This window comes from Urocampus carinirostris, chromosome 2 (genome assembly GCF_059441175.1).
Source record: "Urocampus carinirostris isolate Australia breed hairy pipefish chromosome 2, RoL_Ucar_1.0, whole genome shotgun sequence".
Lineage (NCBI taxonomy): Eukaryota > Metazoa > Chordata > Actinopteri > Syngnathiformes > Syngnathidae > Urocampus > Urocampus carinirostris.
This window is the reverse complement of record NC_142350.1, coordinates 45378520-45403528: the sequence shown is the minus strand read 5'-3', so window position 1 is coordinate 45403528 and position 25009 is coordinate 45378520. Positions and strand designations below refer to the sequence as shown.

The following is a 25009-nucleotide window of genomic DNA, read 5'->3' as shown; positions in this document are numbered from 1 at the left end:
AAATTAGCCCTCCAATTTCGTTATACCAATGCATAATGACAATAAAATCCATTAATTCATACAAATGGCTATTGCGTGCTAAAACCTTCGCAGACTGGTCATTCGAGCCTTTGTGGTCTTAAGATGGCCACGAAAGGTTTGTTCAAGAATGTTATACAATTAAAATTTTCAAAAACGCGTTCATTATGTGTTTGTGATTATTTGAATCAATAGTGTTTGCGTGAATGGGGTATTTTAACATGACTAGAAGTCACGATCATAAGTTACACTGGGAATTGAACACAGGCAAACTTAGCTCGGCACCAAATTTCAAGAGGCGAGTGCAGGTTTGGGAAAAACTTTGAAAAGGTACACCTCGTCTCCAGTAGATGAGACGCCACAGGGCACGAAAGGAAGCTGTTGATGAAAAGTGTGAAGAGCTCCCCTGATAGCAGTTCTATTTTGAAGAAGCATTTCTCCGTTATCAGCTCTCCTCAGCCTGGAGGAGGTCTGCATCCATTCGATCGGCAGCTTGTCGAAAAGAAGAACTTGTCCACCTGCACAGACAAGCACAAGCAAACAAGAACACCTCGAGTTGCGGATTCCTGGCATTTCTTCCCCCCCTCAAGGACGTGTTTTGCAGGTAAATGACAGGGTGAGGGCAAATGGGAGGATTTCGAGGAGATGGGGCAACAGCTGGAGGCCAACAAATAAGAGGGGACGGTCGGATAGCATGGTGGGGGTTAAAGTCAGAGAAAAATTGCGGGGAAACGCTTCTTGGTAAAGTACCTTGTTGTTTGTGTTGAAAATCAAAATCTTGTTTGTGGTTAGGGTGGAAAACAGGGAAGAATATTTGTCTTTTACATACAATTGGGTTGCAAATTTGTCCCTTAACGGTCAACTGGGGGAAAAGTGTGTGAGAGCAGAGCCAGGAGAAGCAATTTCACCAAAGTCATTAAAAAAAAAGATAATTATTCACTTTCTGCAAAACAAAAACCCTATATTGTTTATCACGAGGATATTTAGTCCTCTGGCGCCCTCTGTAGGCTACTTGAAACTGATGGCCTTTGATTACCGAGCAGAGGCGATCCACAGAATGTTCACATCATGTCAACAGGCTTTTTAAAAGCTGAGATCCTATTTTTTGCTCACTGATTAGCACTATGGGCTAACAGTAATACGATGTATTTGAAATCCACATCCATGTTACATTGACAGTTTCTTCCCCAAAACCATCCCCACCCTAAACACACACTGCACAAAAAACTGAAACTCTCCACATATGCTCTTTGAGGAATACCTACCAACAACTTACCTCATACAGATGCATAATTGAATTCATGGCATGCTTACTTTGCACAATGTTGCCTATTTTGCACTACCGCATATTGCACTAATACGATCCCATACTGCAAATCAACACCTAATGTAAATATCTTCTGCCTCTACGTGACCACACTCTGTGTAAATAATCTTTAGTTTATCCTCACAGAAAAATGTGAACTGGAGTGCCACGTACAATTTCGACATTATGTTCAACCCATTTAAGGTATATTCTATTATCAGGTCGTTAGAATTAGAGATCAAATAGGCTTAGTGAAACACAAACTCATCACACCAGATGTTTCATCTCTTGACAAAGCAGGTCGAATTTGCGACTTAAACAAATGCCAAGTCTTTAAGAACAGTTGAAGCCTTCACATTTAACAATAATTATAACAGGTCGATTTAATACTTAATTGAGCAAAGAACTTTCCAACAAACGTTAACCTTGGAATTACATCTTTGGAACTGCTGTAGTAAAAGCTGGTTAACTTTGGACAATGGCCATTTAAAAATGTAAATTGTGAGAATTTTCTAGACTAAGAGCAGGAGTAATACACCCATTTGAAGCAGAGATGTTTTTACTTATTAGGGCAAAAACACAAATGTGAAATTTCTTATATGTTCTAACAAGGTTGTGATTGTTACAAGTAAAATTCAAATAGACAAAAACTATGCGAGTGAAGATCAAACTTCTTAGAACAGTGTTGCCCAGGATTTTTCCATTCAATTTTAAGACATTTTCACGACCACACCTGATGAACTTGGAGATCAATGTTGCATCTGTTCTGGCATACGGACCCCCGTTAAAGCCCGGCGCCGAAGGAGCAAGCAGGGTAGTGCGGAAGCGGCGGTTGAGGTTCGGTTCGACCCGGATTTGGATTCGGTCTTAATCAGCAGCGAAGCAGTTTTGGCCGGTCACAATTCAAGCGGCAAGATAAGGCAGGCAGCAAGATTCTGGGGCAACAACTGCAACAATTCTTGTTTCACAAAAGAAAAATGACAGACAATGCTGATTTTCTCCAAAAAGGTTTATTTAAGCAGTTTTCTTTGCAGCAGCGACCTGTTGAGAGAGAAAAGATGCATCAAAAATCTTGAAGGCTTTAGCGGCTTGTCACACTAAAAATGAAAAAGAATCGACTAGCTCGGTTCTAGTCACCAAATGAAGCCTCGCAGCTCTTTCATATTCAATTTTCACGCAATCGTGTCACTCGGTGCCCGTGGTGCAATAGCGCATTTCCGACAAAATGTTTGAAACCAATTAGGGAGACACAGAAAAGACAACATTGGGGAAAAAAATTGAACCTTCGGCTGAAACACCAAAACAAAAAATATACATTTAGCACTGGCTTGCAAAAAGGCATAACAACAAACGAATATAACTAGCTACTGATTAAGGGTTTCGTTAAATTCTCATGTAACAAAAAAGGCTTTATGTGCTCTAAAAAATCCCGTCGGACAATTAAGTGCGACGGATGAAATGAAACTGCTGAGAGATTTAAAATGCAAATAAGTCATGAGAGTTCCTTCAACTTGAATGATCTGAATTAAGTAGCTGGTTATGATTAAAATTAAATGCCTTGTAACTGCTGCACTCAACTATCTCTCCCCTTTTTGCAAGTACATAATTTTGGGGCATATTAGCTCCCAATGAACAGGAGAGTGAATAGTGACAAGAAAAGGGAGAATGCAACAAAGGAGTCACACTTGCATATTCACCATAGTTAATATCTAATAAAATTCTTGCACGTTGCTCTGCAACAGATTGAATGTCACACACAAACCACGTGTTTAAAAATGAAAACACCTAAGTGTTGATGTTAGCTCTGTATTGTGTTAGCATATCAACATTAGCTGAAGCCTGGCGAGCTAAAACTGAAAGCAGCGGTAAACTAACTTGAGAAAATGTCTCAGCGAGAAAAAGCTTAGCAGGGCTCCCGCTTTGACCCGCATAGGGCTCCTCACTTAATACGCAACGTCGTCACAACGCCATTCTTTCAAAAGCCCCTTCACGATTTTCTTTCTTTCAACCGAAATAATTTTTTTACTTTGTTGTTTCTGGTAGAAACATCATTTCTGAAAACTTGATGCAGCCACCCCGATAAAAAATGGAGAACGAGAACTCCCTTCCATAAGGAACGTCTATCGAACAGACACGAACGAGTGCAAAGGTATTGCATAGCGAGCAGATCCACAGGAGGCCCCTACCCATTCTATCAGCAGGGATGATGGGGGGTTTTAGTGCTCATTAGTGCGAGTAAACAAGGAGCATCTTGCCGGGCACAAAATACCCCCCTAACGTTTGCCCCTTTACCCTTGAATTATTACACCCCCACCCGCCGCTCCCCCCTGCTTCTTGACAAGACTTGTGGGTGAGGGAATAAGAGTTGAGACGCGCGACACAACTCACTTGGCTGACAGGTAACATTTGCCCAAGGACACGCTTTAATAAAGCAGGTGCGTTGCATCCAAGATGAGGTTCAAAACTAAGTGTGCCGTGTTTCTGAACACGAAGGGCATTACATTAGGCAGGTATGATGGGGAATCCAAGTCCACAATGAGAGCACAAATCAGATCTTTTTGAAGTGCGACAATTAACAAATGACCATCTGGAATTGTGATCATTTACTATACCGATAACCAGACAAAACAATAATCTTTTAAGATTGCAAACAAATATGTAAATATTATGGATTAGCTTAGTATCAGGTTGATAGCATCTTTATTTGACTTGAAGGTATCTACATATATTGATGTAATTATATTGAAGGCACAGTGTTCAATTTTTAGTGCCTCGTTGAACAATAAAGTGGTAAAAAAAAACAAAACATTGATTTGAATATTAGACAAGAATCCATGAACTATAATATTAATGATATATATATTTTTTAAATAAACACAGATAGAGAAATTTTCATTTCTTTTACAAAATCGGAATCCATACCCAATAGTCGCTGCCATGTTTGTCTGGTATCTTCCTGCTACACACTGCTCATTTGGCACTGTTTTTTCCCCCGCATTAGACAATACAGTGCCATCTAGACTTCAAATATCACACAATGTGCCTTTAATAAAGGAAATAAAAATTATGAATAATGAGATTGGAACTCCCCCCAAAAATGGTCCCGTAGCCTGATTAACATAATTGACATGCATTGAAGCCTTCACTAGCCTCACGTTATTCAGAATTCAAAATAGCTCAAGGTTTGAAACACCTTGCTTGTTTTTCCTTAATTCCCCTCCAAAAATGTTCATTACGTTACATGAATAATGAATTAAAATGTTTAAGAAAGCATATCAAGTCTAAATTAGGCAATCAAGGCTGATTTGAGCTGAACATTACACATTTGCATACATAACCAACTGTAAAGATAAAAATGAAGCATTTCCGGCAAACAACCTCAGAACAACCTTCAATGTTAACATCTGCAAAGTGCTATAATCAAACTGTTTTGAGGAAACATTTGTGCTTTGTTCAGCTGTTTTGATTTCGAATAAAGGAGCAATGGTGACTTGAAAGTAAAATAGTTTGACAAAATGCTAACTTTTGATGAGCTAAGAGGAAAACAGCTGCTCACCTGACCGGCAATTCTATCCAGGTCCCTGGTTCCCTGGGAGGTTACCCTTCGGCCACTGGATGAGACGGGTGATGGAAAAAAGTTACGTTAAAATCCCTCAAGGTGGATCTTTCACTCAATGACAATGAGTTTTAAGTCTTCACAGAGCAAAGTACCGTAAATTCCGGACTATAAGCCGCTACTGTTTCCCCCAAATGCTCAGCCCTGCGGCTTATTCAGTGAAGTGGCTAATTTATGGAATTTTTCTAACGGCCACCAGTGGCGCTGGAGTTTAAAAGGTAAGATTACGACCAGTAGAATATGTGCGCCAAGAAAGACTGCAATCTCTAGGGTTTAGCATAAATTTTCTGTAAAGTTAAGATATGTTCCGATACTGCGGAAGATGCCCTTGATGGCGATAATTATAAGAAGAAAGTTAAAGACTATCTACTGTGAATTTCACATTTACGGGATGCTTTTAATTTTTCCCACCCTTAACTTTGGAAATATACATTTTGTTTCCTTGGATTACTTTCAACGGGACCCCGACTTTACAAGTCTGTATCATACCTTAATTACGGGTATCATTTTCTATTTGTGATGTCAACTGCGGTTCTGGATTTGTGTACTATCTATGAAGTTACAATTGTGGAACTTACAGCCTGGCCCCGGTTAAACTTGTAACTGTGTCGCAAGCTATAATACGGGCGCCTGCGGCTTATACATGGGTGGGCTCTATAGTACGGAATTTAAGTCAAGTCAAATTTATTTATATAGCCCTTAAGCACAAAAATGTCTCAAAGGACTGCACAGAATTAGTTACAAAATTACACAATTACCTGATCTCAAACGGTAAATAAGCTGTCAATAATGATAAAGCAAAGAAAAAAAGTCTTGGGGACGATGCTTACCCATTAGGATCCTTTTCAATCATCTTGAGGAGCTCGAGGGCTTGCAGAACTTTGCGGGCGACGTTCTTGGATCCGACGCTGAAGTGGGCCGGACACACGCCGTTCCTTTTGCGCCCACCATAGATCCTGGTCATGGCGCCGACGCCAGCACCCCCTCGGAGGTACAGGTGACGGACTGTGGAGGCTAGGCAAGCAGAGGCAAAACATAACCATATATTCCAAAATATGAGGTGCACGTAAAACCCCTAAACAGGTCTGAAATTTTAAAGTGTGCTCAATAACTTGTTGCGCCTTTATGTACCATAGAATGCAATGTATAAGATTGTAAACACATACAGTATAGGTGTGAGTTACTACAATAGATTTTACAGTTGCACTTGCAGATTTAAGCGCTGATTCATTAATCGATAATCATCACCAGCCCAAATCACAATTCATTGTATGCAATTGGATTTGAACCTGTGGCAGTGAGGGTGACACAACTTAACCACTATACACCAGTGGTACAGACAACATACGACGAGGAATTACAAGTTCTCAGTATCACACTGCCTTTACTCATGATACTAGAAACGGTGATTAGCATTGAGCATTCCGATAAGTCTAAGTCTACACTAGGGCTGTACAATTAACTGAAATCTGATCGATATCGCGATGTGACGTAGGGCAATAGTGTTATGTGGTGGCCCTTCCCACCCAAGGATTCATAGTTTCAGTTTTTTTATTTGAGTGTTTGGCCGAAAATAACTTTCACGTTCTGTGGTTTAACAGCGTCAGAAGCAAGTTTTAATGGCACTAGCATATAAACGCCAGGCAAAGTTTGCAAGACGTGTGCACGTGACTGATAGGGTGGTGTAAGCACTCAGTTGAGCAGCCGGGCGCACAAGTTGCCACCAAAACTAACGCCATGGCTTGTAGCTTTAAAAAAGAAAAAAAATCATACTCTGAGGAAAGTCAGAAAAGCGCACAGAAAAGCTGATCACCAGCAGGTGCTGCCAGGATTTTTATCGTGTCCAGGAATTAACTGAGACAGCGGCGGACTGGAAAGCTAACAGCTAGACTAACAAGCCTTAAGCTGCCACTGCCGAATATGGCTAGTCACCAAAGCCAGACCCATTACCCATGAAACAGGCGACTTGGAGCTACCAATTGTGGACGGCCGCTAGATACGTGATTCTTGTATTTAAATCATCACAAGGACCCTGCAGAAGTCGCGATTACCTGACGCTAGCATGTAGCACGCCAGTCGCTCCCCAAATAGCATTCTTACAATACAAGTAGCCCCCCCATTTCATTGTACATTGTATAATGACAGGACTATTCAATACATTTCTGCTTCAATTTGTAGATCTATAGTTATTGATAGTCATATTCTCCAGATGTGTTTGCATACCACCACGTTTAAGTTATCCACAAAAACAAAACAAGCACAGAAAATGCACTTTTCTTGGAAAAAAGGAAATTGCATTGAAATAGCAATGAAAATCAGAATTAGGTGGGTTTTTTTTTATTTTTCAAAACCGTGCAGCCCTAGTCTCCACTTCACCTGCACGAAACACCTCTGGGTTTAATATGTATACATGCATAAAAGCTTTTACAGTATTTTGTTGAAAGACTTTCTATATTCTGTCTTTTGCAACAATATTGAACTCCGGTGAAGAGGTTTTACATCAGAATGCGCTATGCAAATCAATGTTTCTGTCACCGTGAGTATAGTGTCGGTGTCCTCAACGCCTCAATCCAGGTTAAATTCCCAGTTGCAAACAATATTTTATAATTTTAATCAGCAATACTTATCAACTGACTTTTAAATGCTGCAAGTGTAATAAGAACCCAACGGCTAGACAAAAATTAAGTCGCTCTTACTGGTTCCTTAATTTGAAGCGCCTTATGTATGAAAAACATTACAAAGGGCTGTTTTTTGGGGTGGACGTTGCAATATGCAGCACTTTATGGTGCCGTAAAAATGGTACTATTGGCTCATGTCTTGAAGCCACAGTTTAATATTCAATCAGCCTAAATACCACCATAAAATTAACATCTGACCAACCCCAAATCTCCAGCAATGTTCCATTAACCTGGTGTGATGAAATTCACCTACCGGCTCTGATGTAGAACCAGTTTTCATCGCAAGGGGCCAACTCCTTATGTTTGCCCAGCTTAACAAGGTCCACCCAGTCAGGCACTTTCAGCTTCCCCGACCTAAAAGTCACAAAAATAATAATAATAATAAATTAAGCCTGGAAAAAAATGCACCAAGTTGTTTTACTCAATTCCTAATATAAGGACTTGTTAACTTAAAGAGTACTAGTAACAATGAAACTTCAAATAAAAATGATTAATATAAACAAGATTTAGATTTGTGACAAACAAAGCATACCCAAAATGCATGACTTTCAACCAAATGACATTTATCCATTTTGTTGTTCTCAGTTTTCATAAAGGAATTTCTCTTAAATTCCAGTAGGATGAAAGGTTGGCCTATGGAAGCAAGGCTTCAAACTCATTCCTGTGGTTGGCCATTACTCTCTTTTTCCTCACATGGCTGATCTGTGGCCTTGCCACATTTTACCGTCAGTCGTTCTATAAATCACATTTTGGGATATTGTGTGGGTTTAAAGGTGGATGTATTTAATATATCAGCACTGTGAATTCCACATCATTATGTGAGAAGTCCTTCAAAAATAAATTTGGCGTTGCACAGAAATCACGAGAATGTTTGCTTTGTAAGAGAACAAGTGAAGCTACGCCCAGCTAACAAACTGAAGCATTAATTTAAGAGCAATACAAAGTTTCCTTACTTCTTCAGGAAAGCAGCTAGTGCGATTACGAACTCTTGCTGGTTCACGTCTTTCACTGTGACACCTGGCATCTAAAGACAAAAATGCTCATTTAAGAACAAAAAAAAAAACACAAGACACATTTGCCACAACATTTAATTCATATTAGCCAAAGTGCATAATATACATTATTATCCTTTAGGCAAAAAGCCCACATCTGGAGTATAATAGCTTAAAGACCTGCAAATTATGTTTCCTGTTTTATATAGTTTCTTAAAATAAATATACAGTGAGTATATATACATATATATGCTTAAAAAGAGCAAAATAGTTGTTAAATTTCCGCCCACTTTGAGAATATTATTACATACAATAAGCATCATATAACAGCTGATAGATATAATTATCTTGTCTATTTAAAGTTATATAGAGTATATATGGCTATTTCAACTGGAAGGCAAGCTGCATTACTTAAATACAAATATTAAGAAAATATCCAACTAAAGTTTTTATTTACTGAAAATGGGGTAAGATTTTTTTTCCAGTATTATTTGTCGTTACGGCGATGAAGATGTCAAGATTTATCTGATGCACTTACAACTTAGACTAGTCTGCAAGCACAACTTAGACAGCATTGCTTATCATCAAAAACTTTATTAATCAAATTTTAGTACTGTGTCTAAATTTAAATCTTAAGCACCACGTCTAATCTCTGTAAATCTTGTACTAAACGTTATAATAATATATATTATCCTAGTACTACGATTAACGAAGTGAATGGTTATTTGAAAGTATTTTAACATCCGAACATAAATTCAACAAGACTTCATAGTTTCACGTTAATGTCATGATGTCAAATGTACGAACCGGCATTAGTTTAGCACAAGCTAAAATTCGGGTAGCATGGCGCTACGCAAACCTCTGTTCAACGGACCCGAATTTAGAAGACTCGTTTATATTTCTGAGGACGTTTGATCGGGCAGTATGAGATTCTCAAAGGGCATATATTAAAATGTTAAGGGAAGACAACATTTGATTTAAAGAAAAGTGCTGTAAGGCCACAACGAGGTGGCATGGGGGCGGCCATTTTTTTAGCGTAGCCAGCCAGAAACCATGCACAATTTTCTAAGCTTTTAAACACACTCAAGCTTATTTTTCTTAGACTCACATAGTCCGTCGGAGTTCTTATTTAATTTCGGGAATCTATACGAGTATTTGAGGTTAACAGGCTTTAAAGTTAGGGGCAAATGAGCAAAATAGAGCGGCAAAAATAAAGAGGAGCGTTACCTTGGCTGTGGACAGCAAAGGAAAAGAGGGTACTCCGGGGTTTCCGGCGCGAGGTATCAGGGGCGAATCTCGCAGAGTAACGCGATAACTTGTTTGGGAAGACGTTTGTATGACTGTACTGTATATTATAAATTGCTCGTTTTTAACGCATCGTTGCAAAATACTTTTTGTTGAAAAGGGAAAATATATTATTTTATTAATCCATACGTATTTTTTTTTGTTAATTTGTTTATACATAAGGCACAGATTTTTTTACCCTTTATCTTCGCATGAGGTATCACAGGGGAATATTACCACAACTCATTCTGTTTGATCACTGTTTGATTAAGCCGTTTAAGATTGCACCGCAAACATTGTAAAATAAATTACATTGAATACAAATGTTGAACACCATCCATCCATTATCCATCCATTGTCTGCACCGCTTAACCTCAGTAGGGTCGCGGGGGTGCTGGAGCCTATCCCAGCCATCTTCGGGCAGTGGGCAGGGGACACCCTGAACTGGTTGCCAGCTGGTCGCAGGGCACACAGGGAGAGACAATTCGTTCGCTCATTCACACTTAGGGACAATTTGGACTGGCCAATTAACCTGACATGCATGTTTTTGTTGAACACAATTTTGCCAATTAATTTCTTACTTACAAAATAGAAAAATAAATAAATGAACAAAAAATTAAGATTTTGTTATTTTTCATGACAAAACAAGATACATACGTTACATACTAAATTAAAAAAACAGGTTATAAATAATAAAATAAATCAAATAAAGTTAAGTTCTTGCACACACTTTTTATTTTATTAAAAATTAATGAATAAATACATCAAAAAACCTGTACATTGTTAAAAAAAGGTTTTGTTCCTCTGGTAGAAAATATCTGCTTATTTAAGTATCGTAGTGATTTGTCTGAACAGGATGAAAATAAAAATAAAAAGCAGGTTGAAAATAATGATTCCAACAAAGTAAACATTTTAAGTCTTTGCTCATTTTAAGTATTCCAGTGCTATTTTTCTAGGTAAACAAAATAAAAATACTGCAAGATTTGAAAAACAGGATAATAAAATAATAAAAAGAAATCAAATAAAGTAAAACTCGTGGGCATAATTATTTTTTTATTTTACCAACAAAAAATTAGAACATAGTTCCACTGGCAGATATTTTTCTTATCTTAAATATTATTTTTGTTATTTTTCTGAAAAACAATATAAAAAACTTGTAAATCAGGTTAATTTTTTTCTTATAGTGAATACAGTGGTTCGCACATTCACCTACCACGCCATGGGTCCCCGTTTCGAGACCGGGTGGAAACATGTTGGCCTGGGGAGGTATGGATGCCACCAGGCTGTACTTGCCCAAGACACACCACAGGAAATGGTGCCCCTACGATTCGTGTGGTTGAGGGATCCAACCAACCAACCAACCAACCAACCCACCAACCCACCAACCAACCAACTACAGTATATTGCACATAATTTTCCTTCTTTTAATTGTAGTTTTCTTTTTATTTTTGTAAAATTAGACCTTAATTAAAACAAATCATATATATATATATATATATATATATATATATATATATATATATATATATATATATATATATATATATATATATATATATATATATATATATATATATATATATATATATATATATATATAAAATAACGAAAGGCAATTTGTCAGCAGCCAACATATTGAGGACCAATCCTGCCAAAAGTAGAAAAAACCCACAAAATGAAAATAAACCTAAAACTGTATGCCATGTAAATAAATGAATACCGGTACATAAATGCATCACCCAATACTTAAATATACGGCATAAGTGCAATTTATTCTTAATTGTATGCATTTTTTCTTTATTTTGTCATTTCGTTGTTTTTGTTTTAATTTTTTTCAGTTATTGTTTTTGTGTAATTCGTCATGTTTTGCCATGATTTTGTCATGTATTTTGTCTTCTATTGTTGTATTTTTTTACTGTATTTTATTATGTATTTTGTCAGATGAGCTGATCAGCTGAGCTTTTCACCTATCCTATATTGCAGATTCCTTCATCATTGATTAACCAATAGGTTAAAAACACGGAAAAATGGACTGCTTCCTCTTACATAACAATTACCGGAAAAATGTTTTATTCAGACGAATACACAACAAAATACATGACTAAAAAATACACATAAATACACGACAAAATAAATGACAAAATACACGTCAAAATATACGTCAAAATACACAACAAATTACTCCACGAATACTCGACGAAATACACCACAAAATACAATACCTAATACAATACCTAATAAATGACTAGACCAGGGTTTTTCAACCCTTTTTGAACAAAGGTACACTTTTATATATAAAAAGTTCCAAGGCACACTGTCCATTGAAAATTAAGTTATGTCAAATATTTCACTCTACTACCCCATTAGCAGATAGTTAGTATATAAAAAGAAGAAAATAATACTTAAAATAAAAAAAGAATGATGTGCTTTATTTATGTTTGGATTTTTTATAGTGCAATCTTAAACCGTTTTGTTAAACAAATTCAGTTTTTAAATGTAGTGTGCTACCTCATGAGCAGATAATTAATATATAAAAAGTATATAAAAATCTACTGCCACCTACTGATATGGATGACTATTACAGTTCCTTGTCTGAAGATAGCAACAATGCTGAATAATGGCCTGATTTTTTGGAAAGATAAAATTGCAGCGGCACACTAGACAAGGTCTCACGGCACACTAGTGTGCCCCGGCACACTGGTTGAAAAACACTGGACGAGACGACAAAATACATGACAAAATAAATGAATGACAAAATGTATAAAGAGATGAATAAATGACATCAAGTTCATATTTTTTTGTTATTGCGTGATTTATTTATGCATTTTAATTTTATTTCAATGGCCTATATTTGTATGTATTTATTTTTTTATACATTTATTTCTACATATGAGGGGATACCAGCAGAGGTGGTGATGTTTCCATTTGCACATCTTTGCCAGAAAAGGGCAACCGGTACACAACATTTACACAATTGATATATTTGCACAGATATGAGGCGGCTGCAGCTCCATAAATCATCTATTTCATCCGCCAAGCACTTTTAAAGGTGGGCGGGAGGGCAATCAATGCCCCTATATAAGGGGCACTTTGGGAATTGAAGCCAACTCCAACTTGTCATCTCTACAGGTAACGTGCACGTTTTTATATTACATATTATATACATCAACAAAATACCAATAAAATTGCTTTGTTTGTTGTTGCATATTGCATGTAAGAAATAAAATGAATTATACCAAATAAAAAAAAAAGAGAATAATGGAAAGAATGAAATGAGTTGTTCAAAGTTTTAAAGGGGTTGCGTGTATAATTTAGCGGCTCCTAGTTTTAAAAAATTTCATTTAATATAGAAAAATCAAAATTGATTGTAATAATAAGCAAAAACTGATATACAAACATGCATCCTTTAGAATACTTAGTGTAGGTGCAAAAATTGTATTTATTTTACATAACATGAGGCTCGACTAGAAGGGGCTTAAACAATTGTCGGCCATCTTGCTGAAAGGATTCACCCAACACCAAAAAACAGATTTCTTTTTTGAACTTCTTTTCCTCTATTATTTTGAGGCTTTATTCTTCTTCTCTTTTACGTCATTTTTCTTTCTTTTTTCTGCCTCTCTTCTGCTCTCTTCTTCTTTTCTTTTGCTTTTCTTCTGTATTCTTTTTCTGTCATTTATTTCTTTTTTTTCTTTATCTACCTTTCTTTTATCCCTTAAGTTTCTTCTTTTCTCTTGTTTCCCTTTTCCTTTTCACTACCTTTATTTTTTTTCTGACAGGTACTCCCCAAAAAACGAAATCAAAACAAAAAATGAAGAAAAATGCTGCAGTTTGTGATTCTTTGTGATTTTTAAGACTACACAATACAGTGACATCTAGTGGTCAATTATTACTTACCGTCCCTTTAAGAACTGTGTTTTCAAGTGTTCAAAGTGCACCTAAAAAAAAAAAAATTTCAACAAGCGCCTTATATACTGGAAAGTACGGTAAATCATATCGGAAATGTACTATTTAAATGAAATGCTGCTACATATGCTACATTATATCTGAACTGTTATTATAAATATTATGTTTATTTTTATTGTTGTTATTATCATTGGTGCCGCAGTGACATTGGGTAACTAGGCGTATTATGACGTTGAGGGATGGGTATTGCGAAGATTAGTGTATAAAATATGTGATTATTGTAATTATTATAATTATTGATATCTGACCAAGGGAATAAGTATATCCACGAGATTTTGTTATATTAGACATAAGAGGAAAGGAGGATTTGTAAAAGGTATTTAATAGGGAAGATAAAGCGGTAGGAAAAATAAGCATCTGCTTCTGACTACCCCTTTTCGAACATGTTATGTGACATTATTTTGTTGTTGACTCATTGTTTTTGTCCTGTTTTTATTTTAATGTTCGAAATAAAAGTTTTCATTCATTTATTCATTCATATGGTAGTGATTTCTGAATGAATCATTTAATTTTGAAACCAGTTATTTTATGTTCTATGAAATGGGTTTTTATTATCAGATTTTTTTGTTACGCAACCCTAGCTTTTTGAGTAGTTTTAATTCCATGCACCTTATAGTCAGGTCCGCCTTATATATGAAATATTTTTTGCAAGGTACAGCTCATAGTCAAGGGTGTCTTATACTTGTAGTCCAGAAAATAATGCATGTATGTATATATACTGTATATATATATATATATATAAATATATATATATATTTATATATATATATATATATATATATATATATATATATATATATATAGTGGTTAGCGCTTGTGCGGCACAGTTCATGTCATGGGAACCTGTTGTGGGTTCGAATCCAGCTCCAGACTTCCTGTGCGGAGTTTGTATGTTCTCCCCGTGCTTGCGTGGGTTTCCTCCGGGCACTCCGGTTTCCTCCCACGTTCCAAAAACATGCATTTCAGGTGAATTGGCCGGTCCAAATTGTCCCTAGGTGTGAATGAGCGAATGAGTTGTCTGTCCCTGTGTGCCCTGCGATTGGCTGGCAACCAGTTCAGGGTGTCCCCTGCCCACTGCCCGGAGATGGCTGGGATGGGCTCCAGCCCCCCCGCGACCCTGATGAGGATAAGCGGTACGGCTGATGAGATGAGATGAGATATATATATATATATATATATATATATATATATATATATATATATATATATATATATATATATATATATATATATATATATATGTATATATGTATATATGTATATATATGTTTATTTTAATTTATTATTATATATTTTTTGTAGTTTCTTTGGGAGGTAAGCCATTTCTTTTTCATGTACTTCTTCCCGAAATTTTGGGGAATTACAAAAAACAAAATAGATGAAAAGGTACAAAAAGTATTTCCCCATGAAAACTGTTTGTTGTGGCTTTATATTATTAGTTTTTAATTGTCATTTTTGGTGAGTTTTACTGTAATTATTTTTCCTCTGTACTGTGATTATTGTTATGATATATTTGGATTATTCCTTTTAAGGAGGGATATATTTTTCCGTTTTTCGTCCTGGCCGTGGAACACTGGACCAGCTCTATACACTCTTCAGGGTCTTTGAGGGTGCATGGGAGTTTGCCTGTCCGGTCTACGTGTGTTCTGTGGACTTGGAGAAGGCATTCGACCGTGTTCCTCGGGAGGCCCTTTGGGGGGTGCTTCGGGAGTATGGGGTACCGCACAGTCTTATCCGGGCTTTGCGGTCCCTGTATGCCCGGTGCCAGAGTCTGGTCCGCATTGCCGGCACTAAGTCGGATTCGTTCCCGGTGAGGGTTGTCACCGATTCTGTTCATAACTTTTATGGACAGAATTTCTAGGCGCAGCCTTGGCGGGGATGGCGTCCGGTTTGGGGGCCTCAGCATTGCGTCACTGCTTTTTGCAGATGACGTGGTGCTGTTGGCTTCCTCAGGCCGTGATCTTCAGCTCTCGCTGGAGCGATTCGCAGCCGAGTGTGAAGCAACCGGCATGGGGATCAGCACCTCCAAGTCCGAGGCCATGGTCCTCAGTCGGAAAAGGGTGGTATGCTCCCTCCGGGTCGGGGAGGAGGTCTTGCCCCAAGTGGAGGAGTTCAAGTATCTTGGGGTCTTGTTCACGAGTGAGGGTAGGATGGAACGGGAGATCGACAGACGGGTCGGTGCAGCGTCTGCCGTCATTCGGACCCTGTACCGGTCTGTCGTGGTGAAGAGGGAGCTGAGCCGAAAGGCAAAGCTCTCGATCTACCAGTCGATCTACGTTCCTACCCTCACCTATGGTCATGAACTTTGGGTCATGACCGAAAGAACTCGATCCCGGATACAAGTGGCTGAAATGAGTTTCCTCCGCAGGGTGGCTGGGTTCTCCCTTAGAGATAGGGTGAGAAGCTCAGTCATCCGGGAGGAACTCGGTGTAGAGCCACTGCTCCTCCGCGTTGAGAGGAGCCAGTTGAGATGGCTCGGGCATCTAATAAGGATGCCTCCTGGACGCCTCCCTCGGGAGGTGTTCCGGGCATGTCCCACCGGCAGGAGGCCCCGGGGGCGGCCCAGGACACGTTGGAGAGACTATGTCTCTCGGCTGGCTTGGGAACGCCTCGGGGTCCCGTCGGATGAGCTGGAGGAAGTGGCTGGGGATAGGGACGTCTGGGCTTCCCTTTTAACGCTGCTGCCCCCGCGACCCGACCTCGGATAAGCGGAAGACAATGGATGGATGGATGGATGGATGGATGGATATTTTTCCGTAGTAATGTTTTATTGGAGGGTTGTTGGATCTGATTGAGTTAATTTGCTTCTCATTTATTTTGATATCCTTTATTTCATTTTCTTGGCATATTCAGAAATTATTATGGGACAGTTTTCTTTCCATTTTTGGCCTGAACATGATATTTTTTTTCAGTTACTCAACTTCCTACCTTCCCGTAATATCAAAAACATATATGATAAAATACTAACAAAAAATAATATTCAAGTTGAATTATTACATATCAATAATAATAAATAAAGTATAATATACAGAAGGTTAAAATAATCTCAGCATGAGAATTTTTCTACAGTTAATTAAAAAAAAAAGAACATTGAAAGGATTTAAAACTTTCCGGAATATAAAAAAATTTAACCAATATAAAAAAATAAAAAAAATAAATTTAACAAAATAAATAGGACCCCTATCTTTAGTAGGTTTGCAACTTCCTGAAACACAAAACAACCCCAACATGAAATCATAAAGAAAAAAGCCCTGTAACATAAAATCAAATACAAAACACCTAAATAATTCAAAACTTTTTGGAATATCAAATAACATCCCAACAAGAGAGAGAAAACCGCCATAAAATAAAAAACCTAAATAATAAATAGCATGCCTCTTTTTTTAATTTAGATTTATAACATCCTGATGTATTAAAACCTCAACAGAAGAAAAACAAATTTGAGCATAAGAAAATAATTTCTACCCTATCTTAAATTTCTTGCAAGTTTTTGAAATATAAAACAAAAATAGCCAACCGGACAACAACATTAAAACAGAAACTGTAAGTACCCCATTTTCATGAACAAAATGCATATGACTATAAGGCCCATGGAATTAAAGCTACTTTAAGGCCTAAATAACAAAAACTGTCAGGAAAAAAGGCATTTCATAGAACATCAACCAAGAATACCAAATCTGGTTTCACCACTTAAATAAAGTGATTCATTCATAAATGGTAACTGTATGTCGTAGCACTATGTGGTGATTTTTTTTCCAATATATCAACCATATCTTATGACCTAAAAAGTGTACTGGATTATAAGACTCACTTTCAAATTTCCAGCAAATTTGGGGTTAGTAGGTGCGCATGATGGTCCAGAAATACTGTAAAGAACTTCCTGAAATATTCTATCAAATAAATATCGGTTTAATATTAATATAGCTCATTGATATGTGTGCTTGTGTGTATATAATGGGTTTCTATGTTGTATAGTGTGAAAAGTTCATTTCATCCTAGTTATTAGTATTCAAGCTAGCAACTAGCAAGATCAATCACGGGCAAAAGGTCAAGTAACAACATGAGAATGAAAAGGTGGCGGTAAATAGCTCTAACATTTCATTTTCGTGCAAAGCTGTCGATCGAGCACGCGCAGGAATTAGCTGCCAATATTGTCATCATTTTTGCAAGCTATTGCGCTAGTCGCACGAATGCTAATGCTAACGCTAAAGCGATTTATGTGTTTTGCACGTCTGCATGGTGTTCACATTCTCTGGTTGACCTTTTCTCTGGACTCCTTTCCATCTCGGCGCGCGACGCCCATCAAAATAAGCTAGCTTGTCCGCCCCTAAACAAAAACTTTCGATCACATTTTCGACGGATGCAGACATTTTTTGCTATTCGGTTTGTTTTGGCCCACCGGGTTGGTTTTATATGTGTAATAGAAGAAGCTGTTCGTTTGAACTTTTAAAATCTTTCGGTGTACATGACTAGTTAATTGAACTAAAATACTGTACTTTCCACACTATAAAGTGCACACGATTATAAAGTGCAACCCCAAAACAACAGTCTTTTGTGATATATTTTTCATACATAAAGTGCATTAAAACTATAGTAAGCGCAAGGGTTGCTTTAAAAAAAAGAAATACATACATTTGAATTAAAAAAGAACGTATTGCATAGAACACAAATTAACTTTATGGCGTCAGGTTTTACTAATGAAATCCCTTTAAATGAAAATCATTGATTTCATAGTCCATAAATTAACATTATGACATCTGATTTCACCACTAAAATTAATCAATTCATTCAAAAATGGACACCATATGCAGTATCATTCAATTGTAACTTATTCGGCGTATTTTCTGGTCTATAAGGCGCACCGGATTATAAGGCGCACTTTCAAATTTCTGGCCAAATTTGTTTTTAGGTGCGCTTTATAGTCCAGCAAGTACGGTATTTTTTCACAGATTATACCACAAGGATTTGTTTTTTTTTTTGTGTAGCTGTATCAATTTCTAGATTTTGCACATTAATCATTCAAAAAAAAGTGAAAAATATTTTGAGTGCTGATTGGGTTGTTTATTAAAGAAAAAAAAAACCTCCTTAAAAATTGCCCCCATAATACGTATAATACTTTTGGATATTATAGCATATAGTAATTATTTTTGTAATTTATTTTGTAATTATTTTCCCCTAAAAGACACAAAATTTAAAAAAGGAACGTTTTTTTATATGACAGCCACGATATTTGTTTTTAATTAAAAAAACTCAACAAATTGAATTACAGTATTTTGTAATCAACAAGTCCTAGAAACCCTTCAGAAATATTACAAATCAATAAAATAATCCCCCATGAAACGATTTTTTTCCCTTATTCCTGCAGGCATGGAATTCCTGTGGCTGTATTCCCTGTGCCAATGCTCGGTGGCTGTGATGGTGATGGTGGCGAGCGTTCGGTTGTGCTCGGCATGGGCAGGCTCCACCCCCCAGCAAGGGGGTGTGTCCCGCTGCTTGGGCCTGTGCCTGGGTTGGGTGGGGGCTGTGGGGGGTGCCCTGGAGATCCCCGTTATCGTCTTTCTCAATTTGAGGACGCCGCAGTGCCTTTACACTTGCATCACCCTGGTGTGCTGCCCCCTGCTGGTGAGGCACTTTACCATGTGCCTCTTGGTGCTGCTCACCTTGGACTGTCACCTTCGGTGTCACTGGCCCGTCAGGTGAGACCTGCTGAAAAACCCATACAGTGAAGCCTCGTTCATCGCAGGGGTACGTTCTAAATTGCAACCAAGATAGGGGAAATCGGTGAAGAAGAAACTGTTTTTTACAATTGTGTTATATAATTGAAAAAAAAATTCCTGTGCCAAAAATTTTGTCAACATCGTGGGCTTGGGGGTAACTTGTATGTAATCCCTTGTTTATCGTGGTTATTAAGGACCAAAACTCTCCACAATATGGAAAAATCGGAGAGTGTCACACCTCCTGTTAAAAGTGCCTTCTGCCAGTCCTCACACTCAACAAGAGCAGATCAGTGCGGTTCCATTTTTCAGGGACAGAATGGCAAAAAAGAGCTGCCAGGTCCGACAAAAATGCACTACGCTGGGTCCCGCCCTTGGCAATAGTGCTCTAGAGATAATGGATTGCGGCCAAAACAGTGCAGTTCTTTTTGGGCGGGCAACATAGCAGGCTCCAACAGCCTGAACAGTAAAAATGCGATCGGTTAGCCCCTGCTCGCAGCAATAGTTCGCCGGGGATAATGGAACGTGGCTGCACGGGTGCGGTTCATATTAGGTGGAAAGAATGTGACAAAGGAGCCGCCATGAGTGGCACAAATTTGCACTCTCAGCCCAGCCATTCTCAGCAATAGTCGATTGGGTATAATGGATCACGGCCAAAACAGTGCTGTTCATTCTAGGAAGAGCAGAATGGCATTTTTAGCGGACAGAACCGACATAAAAGGGTTCTGCCGGCCCCTGCTATCAACAATCAGGGATAATGGATCGCAGCCACAACTGTGTTTCCATTTTAGGCTGAACAGAAGGCCACGTGTCTTGACAAAAGTGCCTTTTGCCGGTCTCCACTTGCAACAGAATTAGAATTAGCAATAATGGACAGTGCAGTTTGTCCTAGATGGGCCACAATGGCACACTTCAGCAGCCCAACCCGGAAAACAACTGTCAACAAAGGAGAATAGATTCTGGCCACAACAGTGCATTTTATTTTACACCCTCTGACAAAAGTACCTTATTCTAGTCCCCTCTCACGGGGTTTGGGGATTTTGGATCACACCAACAAGAGAGCTGTTCATTTTAGGTGGAAATAATGGCAAAAGAGGGCTTAGCAAAAGTGTGCTAAACCGGACCAAGCTTAAAGAAATAAACAATATGGGATAATGGAGTGCAGTTCACCTTTTGGTCGACCGGGAATAATAGATTTTTGCTACAACCGTGCATTTCATTGGTGGTCCAGAATGATGCGCCTTCCCGACACAAGTGTTCTTTGCCAGTCCCTGCTTGCATCATTATGGGATTTGGGATAATGGATCTCAGCTACACGAGTGCAATTCATTTTAGGCGGAAATACATTATAGTTTTGCCCCCCCAAAGAAACACCATAGGGCAGACAAAAATGTGCCCTGGTCGTACCTCCTCACAGGAATTTGCGATCAAGGATAATGGTTCGAGGCCACATTAGAGCACTTCACTTTTTGGTGGACAGAGCAGCAAAAACTAGCTGACAGGCTTGACAAGAATTTGCTGTGCTTGGCCCCACTCACAACTACAAGCAATCGGGGATAACAGATTGTGAAATATTTTTCAACCCGCTATTCAACGGGGCCACTAAATGTAAATCGTGAAGCAGCGAGGGATTACCATACTGTACTTGCGCTGTAATTTCACAAAATACATATTAGGGCTGCAGGAGTAATTGAAATCTAATCGAGATTACGATGCGACGCAGTGCGATTGTCTAATCGCCCAACACTGCGGTTTTATCTTTAGGATTTATAGACAGCAAACCCAAACAAATGTTCCCACAAGAGGACGCTGTTTACCTAAATTTAACCTCTTAATAATCCTCTAAAAATCGCCTAAAATCTTAATCCAAGACGTGCACTAAGTAAATGAATGCTGTTGCTGAACCGTTTGGAGAAAATGGGTGGTTTTGGTCTCATTTCAAAGGTAACACTCTGACGTTTTGTCCCAAACTGAAGTAATAACTGCAAGAGCTACTAACATGAGAAATCTAAGTTGGAACAAACAGAGATAGTAGGCTTTTATCCCGCCTGGATTTATTATTATAATTGTTTTCTGCAATCACATGCAAAACGAATGTCGCATGGGTATCATAGATGGAAAACAGCTGAGACAAATGCATGAAGCCTTACCAGGTCCCAGGTCAAATTTGATTGAAATCAGAAAAATGAAACATTAGTATTTTGCACATTTTTCCAAGGGTTTGTGTTGGCGTTTCCAAAAGTGGCTATTTGGAAACTCAGAAAGGACCAGTGACGGGTGAAGTCATACAGTCACCTCTGTGCTTCTCAACAGTCTGATGGCTCGCAGGCGGGTTGAGCATGTCAATATTATTAACCCTTGGATGCAAAAGAGATCAAAATTTTTAGATATAAAACTGTTGTAATACTGTCATATTCCAGGTATTCTTCATAAACCATGTGTATGACAAGATGTGTGTCGTGTCCTGCACGATTGTCATGGCACCCTGCTGGCCCCGCCCCTTGACACCGGCTGAGACGCACTGAACTGATTGCTTGTGAAGTACTTAAACGCTCCTTTTAGGACTGCCCGTTGCCAGACCATTGCTTTACCTTGTTGAAGACCTGTTCATGCCTGTTTGATCTGAGTAATGCCTAGTTTGTAATTTTGATTGCCTTTGAACCTGTTTTGTTTTGTTTTTGGTTCGTTTGTGTGTTGGACAACTTTAATTTTTCAATTAAAGTGAAAGATCGGCTACGCAAATGAGCTCCGACTTCCTGCCTCCCCGTCCGTTTTGTGACAATGTGTATTTACTGGTAGGTCATGCATCCAAGGGTTCAGCCCCACAAAAAAAACCCCACAGATAATGCACTTACCTATAAAAATCTAAAATCGCATCAAAATTGATATTAGTTTCCCCGCCCCCCAAAATCGTGCAGCCCTAGTACATATCTATCTATTGAACCCATGCATCCATCCATCCATTATCTGCACCGCTTATCCTCAGTAGGGTTGCAGGGGTGCTGGAGCCCATCCCAGCTATCTTCGGGCAGTGGGTAAGGCGACACTCTGAACTGTTTGTCCATGGAACCCAGTGATATAAAAACAACCAAACATATGATATGGCGAGGACAACAAAAGTCGGACCGCGAAACGGCGAGGGAATACCGTTAAACGCCACCGTTCAGTTCCGGCTGGGTAGGTGCGAAAACGGAGAGTGATGGACGCGTGGGATGCCTGAGTGGAGAACGGCTCCCGCTCAGCTCTTTGCAGTAAATGTAGAAAATCAATATCAACTAAGAGAAAAAGCACCGTAAACATGCCATGATGCGTCAGGCGGCATCAAAACAGACGGCGCTCCGCCGCTGGGACCCTTTTTCTCGCTGACTTTGCAAACTCACATGAAAGCTTACGTAAATGGGAATAAGATCTTTGATTGACGCCAAGAAGCAGAACACATTTGATTTCCTCCTTTCTTTTCTCTAAAGGGATTCTTTTAATCAGTATGGAAATGGTAGACAAAGCCAAATGTTTTTTTTTTATTTGTATTTCAACTTATCGCCCCCTCCCAGTAGAAAAACTAATTATGAAGTAAAGAAAATTAGTATATGGTTCAACATTAGGACACCCTTATGTTGCCAAATAGAGTAAAGACCAAGGATACAACATGAATCCGTTATGTGCGGGGAATCGCAAAGTAGAATTGCCTTATAGTCGGGAATAGAAACCTATGCTTATGAGCCCAGAACCCCAGATGAAAACCTTAGACGAGCAAAATAGTAAACAGTAAGCACTACCAATGTCTAATTTACGTACATATGATTCAACAACAATATAAATATGAATGCATGTAAAATTAAACAGAAATTATTTTTACCTTTGACTTGAGCTGGTACAGTGGAGTAGCAGGTGGATGCTGAGGGTTGAGGAGATGACTTTCACTTACAAGGATTGCCATGTTATTAGAAAATGTCCATGCGTTAATCACTTAAAAAAATAGTCTTGATCGTCGACTGGTTACACCAAGGCAAATTAGCAAGGGTAACGATTTGCGTGCTCTCTTTGTATTGCTTGATAATCACAAGCTTCTTTTTACGGTTATCGTGTTTTTGGTTCACCAAAACTAATACAGTTATGTTAAAAGTCTACACGAGTTCTGGTGCAGATACCTTGGACTAACCCGACAACTTTGCACTGAATTGTCAGGTCTGGTCTGTCCTGGTCTGTAACTCACAGTTTAACAGTGTAGATGTGTTTTGTCAACCAGGTACTCCACCTGGTGACCTGTCAGCAAAATGACTGATAGGTTACCTTTCAAGAGAAATTCTGAAACCCAAGCTACTTTGAAAAGTCCCCAAAACGTATTCCGGTGTAGACTAAACGTCCAACTAAAAGCATATGTGTCAGGTCAGTTCTGGTCACCGTTCAAGAGTGTTTTTTCTCAACACTAAGTACTCAAACTGGTGACCTGTCAAAAAAGCTACTGCCAGGTCATCTGTCAAGACTGTCGAAAACCCAAGGTACTTTGAAAAGTCCTGAAATACGAGTTCTGACGTAGCTACGTTGGACTAAACCTCCAACTGAAAGCTTAGGTGTCAGGTTTAGTCTGGTCTGGACTTTGCCATTTAACAACCTGGATGTGTTCCAGGTACTCCACCTTGGTGACCCGTCAGCGAACATTGTGCATGGTCCTCCTGTGCTGGATGGCGTCAGTCCTGACCTCGTTCGGCCAGTTCATTACCTCTGACGTCCTGAACAGTTGGGCAAGGGAAGGACAAGATCAGCACACTGTGGACCTGGACTTGAACGGCAACTGGACTACCCCTGTCCCTAAAGTCCACCACGAACTCACAGTTATTGGGAAGCACCTTCCATATGGAGGCTTCCTGTCCAAGTTTTACATGGAAGACCTGCACAATTTCACCTATGAGGAGATTCATAGTAGCCACTGGGGTGTTTGCGCCCCTGACACGATTCTAAGCCCCCAGTTCCTGGTCTACGTCCACGGCATTGCTGTCTTCATTCTCCCTTTGCTTTTCCTGCTGTTTCTTTACATGGATCTTCAATTTCAAAACCAGTCGAGGCAATCTGACGCTTCCAAGCATGATTCCAGGAGTTCTCTTGCTCTGTCAGTGTCCTTCTTAGTTCTACTTTGCCTTCCGCTTCAAATCGTCCACGCTGTCTCGCTCTTTATACCCAGCTCTCCCCTCCCCTCCTGGGTGCATGCAGTGGCTGTCTTCTTTTTTCAGTTGTACGGTCTGGTACCCCAGGTTCTCTTCACCCCTTCCGGCCAACTTGAGAGTGACCAGAGGGCATCTTTTGCACTCTCAGCCCCTCTGCCGGGTGTTTTGCCACCTCCTGGGAAGTCCGTTCAAAAGGTTTTGTGGGAAGCGGCACACATTGCTTCCTGGGCCTCGGCCAAAAACTCTCTCAAAGCTAAAGTGTTTCCTGAAGTATGA

The 25009-nt window shown here is 39.0% G+C and overlaps 2 protein-coding genes across 3 annotated transcripts; one reads left to right on the top strand and one right to left on the bottom strand.

Annotated features, from left to right (window-relative positions):
* The first annotated feature begins 555 nt into the window (after window positions 1-555).
* On the top strand, window positions 556-25009 carry LOC148372041 (adenosine receptor A1). The gene is made up of 4 exons (XM_088327984.1): window positions 556-622; window positions 12886-13023; window positions 19223-19553; window positions 24199-25009. The coding sequence occupies exons 3-4, from the start codon at window positions 19225-19227 to the stop codon at window positions 25007-25009; spliced, it is 1140 nt and encodes a 379-aa protein (XP_088184110.1). The 5' UTR covers window positions 556-622; window positions 12886-13023; window positions 19223-19224.
* rps19 (ribosomal protein S19) lies at window positions 2316-9919 on the bottom strand. Of its 2 annotated transcripts, none has more exons than XM_088326718.1 (6): window positions 9838-9919; window positions 8572-8642; window positions 7872-7972; window positions 5771-5954; window positions 4881-4935; window positions 2316-2365 (listed from the first exon to the last, which is right to left on the bottom strand). In XM_088326718.1, the coding sequence occupies exons 2-6, from the start codon at window positions 8640-8642 to the stop codon at window positions 2339-2341; spliced, it is 438 nt and encodes a 145-aa protein (XP_088182844.1). In that variant the 5' UTR covers window positions 9838-9919; the 3' UTR covers window positions 2316-2338. The 2 variants fall into 2 exon arrangements, with proteins under 2 accessions (XP_088182844.1, XP_088182845.1); XM_088326719.1 differs by lacking the exon at window positions 9838-9919 and adding an exon at window positions 9719-9836.

What these genes read in the sequence shown, in the direction of transcription:
- LOC148372041 (XM_088327984.1), top strand. Translation starts at nt 19,225, where the DNA reads ATGGAATTCCTGTGGCTGTATTCCCTGTGCCAATGCTCGGTGGCTGTG. An exon ending in CGGTGTCACTGGCCCGTCAG is followed by an intron (nt 19,554 to 24,198) that starts GTGAGACCTGCT and finishes GATGTGTTCCAG; the next exon opens with GTACTCCACCTTGGTGACCC.
- rps19 (XM_088326718.1), bottom strand. Translation starts at nt 8,642, where the DNA reads ATGCCAGGTGTCACAGTGAAAGACGTGAACCAGCAAGAGTTCGTAATC. An exon ending in CTGGTTCTACATCAGAGCCG is followed by an intron (nt 5,955 to 7,871) that starts GTAGGTGAATTT and finishes CTGCTTGCCTAG; the next exon opens with CCTCCACAGTCCGTCACCTG. An exon ending in ATTGAAAAGGATCCTAATGG is followed by an intron (nt 4,936 to 5,770) that starts GTAAGCATCGTC and finishes CGTCTCATCCAG; the next exon opens with TGGCCGAAGGGTAACCTCCC.